The sequence below is a fragment of the Charadrius vociferus genome, unplaced genomic scaffold (genome assembly GCF_000708025.1).
Source record: "Charadrius vociferus isolate BGI_N301 unplaced genomic scaffold, ASM70802v2 scaffold927, whole genome shotgun sequence".
In the NCBI taxonomy this organism is placed as follows: domain Eukaryota; kingdom Metazoa; phylum Chordata; class Aves; order Charadriiformes; family Charadriidae; genus Charadrius; species Charadrius vociferus.
The window spans coordinates 52,056-58,246 of NW_009649344.1; the positions used below are offsets into that span (position 1 = coordinate 52,056).

General features: G+C 40.8%; 1 protein-coding gene across 1 annotated transcript in view; it reads right to left on the bottom strand.

Annotated features, from left to right (window-relative positions):
- LOC104290377 (excitatory amino acid transporter 1-like) overlaps positions 1-6,191 on the bottom strand; it is a gene marked incomplete at its 5' end in the record, with an annotated part of 26,184 nt that overhangs the window by 7,603 nt on the left and 12,390 nt on the right. The window contains 4 exon segments of the mRNA XM_009889473.1: positions 610-744; positions 2,142-2,336; positions 3,850-3,896; positions 3,898-4,084. Coding sequence (XP_009887775.1) covers positions 610-744; positions 2,142-2,336; positions 3,850-3,896; positions 3,898-4,084 — 564 coding nt within the window.

Below are 6,191 nucleotides of genomic sequence, written 5' to 3' on the forward strand. Positions count from 1 at the left end.
CCCAGGATACCATTGGCCTTCTTGGCCGCCAGGGCACATTGCTGGCTCATGGTCATCCTGTTGTCCACCAGGACTCCCAGGTCCCTTTCCACAGAGCTGCTCTCCAGCAGGTCAGCCCCTAACCTGTACTGATGTATGAACAGTTACACAACTGTTTTTCAATTCTGTGTTCATGAGGTAGACATATGAACCTTTCCTGGATTAGACAGTCAGCAGGGCTGCAATTAACTGAGTTTGAGTCTGAATCAGCTCTGAGCCTGATTGGTGGAAAGGTTTTCATTGACAGCCTGTGAAAAATAGAAGACTGAAGTAATTCTTTGCTGATTGAATTACAGTGTGTTTGAAAGTTTTCTTAGTACCCTAAGGATCCAGGTTTCTAAGTAATCCCTTTGCATGCAAGAGGAACCATCATTAAGTAACACCCCTCACCATCTGCTCTAAGAAAATACATTAATTGCGAGAAATTGTGATTCTTTTTAACACTTCTTTCCAACTGCCTTTTCCGCAGCAAAAGAAGTACACCACTGATCACAGTATTGCCAAAATGTCCCTGGCTATTGCACTTCTAAATATGGTCTAAGCCCTTAGTCACTCCATAAAAATACTTACAAGAACCAGTCCACTGCAATGATAAGAGTGATATCATCTGTAGGCAAACCTACTGATGTAAGCACAATGACCATGGTGACCAGTCCAGCTTGAGGAATCCCTGCAGCCCCAATACTGGCAGCTGTAGCTGTGATGCTGTGCAGAGATGGCAAGAGCAATTAATTGACTTCCATAATAAACTCTCCTTATCATCTGGCAAACATTAAAAACAGATATGAAGTAAGAAAGCATTTGCTCAGTAGTAAAGAAAAAGATGAGCCCAGTCCGTAATCTGAATGCTACACAGGTGTAGGGGAGTGTGGATCTTAATCCAAAATGTTTACACTAAACCTTTATCCAGAACCCTGGAAACATGATTTTGTTAGATGTTAAATCCCTTACTAGATGCTAAGGGCCAGACAAAAACATTATAGCTACATGCCCCCACCCATTGAACAAACTCACTCCACAAGCTCAAACATGTTAAAAGAAAAACTGAGGAGGTAATTTTGTCCTGGCAGGTCTAATGCAAGAACTTTTATTCTCACTATAACTTCATGTTAGGTGAAGTATCTGTCCTCCAGCAGTTGGCATTCAGCCATCAGAAAACAGAAATCTGCCAGAAACCCTGAATCATACAGTCTAGTAACTTGATAGAAATATGCTTGTTCACACCTAATTTAGGAAGTATTTGTTTTGGCAGGGAGCAGCTCTAGTGCTGAATGAATGTGGAACTATTGCCTTGGAGTGTGAAGACAGAGTTTTGCCTTCTGTTGATGAATATTGAATTAAGCTGATGGTTTTTATGGAGAGAAGCACTTCTGCTTGAAAATCTTCTAAATTCTCAGTTCACCATATCTGAACTTTCAGTGTTTCTGAGTGATAAAATACCCGTCTCTCTGTCCTACATTGTCCCCCTCTCCCCTTGCTGACATTTCTTTCTTCTGCACATGTATCCATCACCCTTTTCTCTTAAACTGTTTGAGTAACATAATAAATTAATGCAGATCAGTTATTGAGTGGTACTTAGCGTGTTGTTTGCTGTTCTATTTCAAACATGAAGGCTTGTGTGCTTGAAAACATACCTATCTTCTCCACCTCTATCAGCTGGTGTAATGAAAAGTTTTACTGCTCCTTACACAGCTTGCTCTACTTGTATCCTGAGACCATAATGACTCGGAAAACACTACCTCTCCTAGCATTAACACTGTACCATGCCACTGTGATGCTCTTATGCTTTGCACATGCATTAGAAAGTATCTGGTACTGATTGTAAGTCTACAGCTCCCAAAAGCTGCATGATTTCTTAAGAAAGAAAATTTAGAAGTCATTAAAACCTGTTCTTGTTAACTCTACTAAGTCCAGTGATAGGTGTGTCATGCTACAGTTTTTTAAAGGTTTACCTAATGGAGAATATGTGCAGAAGATGTAAATCATTACAGTTATTCAGCTACTGTAGCAGTTCTCAGTTTTAGCTCTAGACACTTTTGTTTAATCCCACATATAACGGCAAGGAGTCATCACAAAGGTGTAGGTAATAATGGCTTCTGTACCTGATTGTGATAATCTGCCCAAAGTTCAGATCAAAGTTGTTAACCTGTGCAATGAAAATTGCAGCCAAAGCCTCGTATAAAGCAGTTCCGTCCATATTAATTGTAGCACCAACTGGGAGTACAAATCTTGTAACTCGTTTGTCCACTCCATTTATTTCTTCTAGACACTTAAATGTAACAGGTAGTGTTGCAGAACTGAAACAAAAAGAAAGAAGGTAATACATGGTATAAATTCTACAAAGAACAAATGAAAATATCATCATGCTTTGTGATGACAAGATAGATTGTTCTAATTGTCTTAATTTTTATGTGATCGACCAGAATATGATTTAAACACTTCTAATTATGGTGGTTCTTCTGATGCTCTTGGAAGGTTTTTCCAATTGTTAATTACTGTCACTCTCTATGTAGTCCCTAGTCTGAATGTGTCTAACCAGTATTTTGTCACCAGATTTTGTTATACTTTAGCATGCTAGGCAGAAAAATCTATTTAAAAATTAACGCTTCCCGTTTTTGATGTCGTCGAGTTATGATTGAATCACCCCTAAGTATTGTTTTCCTGAATTTATACAAATTGAGCTAATCAACCCTTCAGTAAACAGCATGTTTTCTCATCTTTATTTGCTGGCTCCTCTGGAAAGGGCATTCTGATGGATGATTATATTATTTTACCACTTGTGGGTTGACCACCCCAGTAGGCAGCTAAGCAGCACACAGCCACTGCCCCCCCCGAGTTTATTTTCTCTTAAACTATATTGACTGGCATTAGTTATATTATCTTTCTTTTAAAATATTTTTTAATCAAATTCCCTTTTAGGCATTCCACAGATTTGCAAGGATTGACATTAAAATGTCAAATGTGAAATTAGTAATTGTCCCTCTCTACCCATTAATGTACTGGCACAATTTTTTAAAGTCCTAAAGAGCTTTTCCAGTGATACAAAACTTAATCAGACTCTACATTAAGGGTCCCAGATCATCATTAATGGTCATCCAGATCTTCAGGATAATTCCAAACACCAGGGTCTTGAATTTAGTTATATGGAATGGCTGACTAAAAGCATCTGTCTTTAGGAGATGCTTTTAAAATGTATTAAAATAGAAGGTGTTTTATGAAATATCATATGGTGTAGGAATATATATTTGGTTACAATAATGTTTCTTTTCATCATAGAGACAAACAGGTTTCTTATTCCAATGAAGTCCCTATGATTTCATCAACAAAGAGCAAAAATGGCACTTCTATTGCATTTCTGATATCCATCATTGGCTATCGGGATTTTGAGCACAGAATGTCACCTGCCAAGAAGGGCTCTCAAGCTCTCTCAGAATCCCCTCTGAACCTTCCTGTTTGCTGCTCCATTTTGCCACGCACAAACGTAAAACTTTCCTTGCCAGCAGCATCCTTTATCAGCAAGATGTTACAAACTACTTACAAACCTCAAACACCAAGGCTAATCAAAGTCACAAGGGTTCCAGCCATACAATCTGCATCACCAGACCTATTTCATCTCTTTTCAAGGGTTCTCATAGAAAATAGACTTCAAGTCAATATAATGATAATAATCATCTCTGTCGGAGAGCAGCAGAACTGAAATAAAGTGCCCAAGTGAATATTTGAATATGGAGTTAACATTACATTAGACAAAATTGTTTCTCAAACCAATAATACTATTAAAAAATATGGACTTAAAATATTGTATTATACCTGGAAGACGTTCCCAAAGCTGTGACTAATGCCTGGATTAGGCCTCCAAATAAATACCCAAGGGTTTTTACGAGTGATCAGGAAGTAGAGAAGAGGTAGGACAATGACAGCATGAATTAGCAAACCGATGATAACCGTTACAGTATACATGGCAAGCTGACCACCAATCACACCCATATCTTCCATCTCAACAATTTTTCCAGCAATCAAGAAGAGGATTCCAAGTGGAGCATACCTGCAAATAAGTAATCAAATTAGTATTGCACCGAACAAAGTAGAAATCCACTCCCCCATCCATACCTTTTGTGTTATATGCATGCATGAATGTAGGAATTTGCTGGTACGATGACTGTAATTATTCAGAAGGAGCCCAAGAGTTTAACGCTCTAACTCTTAACAGTTTAACCAGGATGAAACCACAGCAGTGAATGTTTCTGATAGGCTCTGTTGGACTCAGGATCTGGTAAGATTTTCAAGAAGACGTATAGCATGCCTTTCAGACACGTAGGGAGATGAGCTCCCTTTGGAATTCAAGTGTCATTTAAAAACTAATTTAGCCAATTCTGTTATAATTCTGTCTGTATGAATGAAGGCTCAACCAACATAGATGGAGGCTATGCCAAGTGCCCAGTTCTATTATCTCTCCAGGGTTGTTTTCCATGTTGTTGGGGAAGGAACCCACATAGAAGGCTAACTTCTGATGATTTCAAGCTACTTCTGGCCATGCCCCATTTTATCCAGTGGGGCACTGGATAAATACTTTAGCATGAAACCATCTGTATGACAGAGGTTAGCTGCATTGTGGGGATAGCAACAAAGGTGGTATAATCTGCTTTTTCCTATCGGCAAGCACAGCTACAGATGAAGAAGGAGTTAGGGCTGAGTATAAATCTCTAACGATAATCCTGCTGCAGCTGGACTTTTGATACAGCCTTATTTCCATAAATGTCCCCTTGTCATATTATACTAAGTTACCACAAAACAGAATTTATCCAGCATATCTCAATTGCACTTTCAGCCATCAAATCCATGTAGAAATATCTCAGAAGTAATAATGCTCATACACTGCTTCATCATCTTAAGCAAACTCGTAAAGAAGGTGTCGTGGTTTGGCCTCAACCAGCAACAAAGAACCACGCAGCTGCTCGTGCAACTCCCACAGCCGTGGGAAAAAAAATGTCAACAGGGTAAAACTCGTGGGTTAAAATAGTGCAATTTAACAGAACAGCAAAAGGGAAGATGAAAACAAAACAGTAACACCGATAAAGGGATATGAAGACACGATTACAATACCACCGCAAAGCGCGCTGACTGGACCCACACTGCCACAGCCCACCCCCAAGTGGCGACTGCTCTCCTCGCCCTGGCTAGCTCTTCTTATAGCCCGGGCATGAGTCACTTGGGAAGGAATACCTGCTCCCTGCCAGCTCCTTGGGGAAATTAACCCCGTCCCTGCCGGAACCAGGACATTATCCACCCCTTATTCCATACCATCTGTGTCATGCCCAGATCTTACAGTTCCCATAGACTGTGGGCCATCCCTCCAAAATGTCCATTGAGCTCACTTAGTCCATGATGGTAGGCTCCATCTGTAAGAACAGTCTCTCAGGGCACATGAGATGGTGTGTGGTGCTGGACTGGTGCATGCTATATTTGAAGCTCGTGCCTGGTGTACCTGATGCAGTTCATGCCCACGGTCCAAAGGTTGAAGATGTCGATCTCGAGGAAGTTGCTGGGCACCAGCTGATGAAGTCAATTCTTATTATATCATTACTGCACTTTACTCAGTCTCAAAGTCCATCCGTCATTGATTTGGGTGATTCTTCTGTATTACCATTGATAGACATCATAATAATGATAACATACAGCAGCAAGGTTATTTAACATTTAACATCATAAAATTCTATTCATTGGCTATTCTCACCCAAAATCAAATCCCCATGAGGTACGCATCAGACATCCCCATCTTCTTGCATCACCCACTGTCATGGTTTGGCCCCAGCCGGGAACAAAGAACCACGTGGCTGCTTGCACAACTCCCACAGCCGTGGGCAAAATCAGAAGGAATAAGGCAGAAACTCGTGGGTTGAGATAAAAGCAGTTTAACAGAACAGCAGAATCAAGAGAAAACAGTAACAATAACACCGGTAAAGGAATATACGAATGCGATTACAGTGCCACCGCTCCCCGACCGGACCCAGACTGCCGCAGCCCACCGCAACCCGCTCCAAGCCTCGACTTCCTGCCCCCTCCCCCGGCTAGCTCCCCCCTCCAAACCTGGGCATGGGTCACCTGTCATGGAATACCTGTATCCCCTGCTGGCTCCTTGGGAAAATTAACCC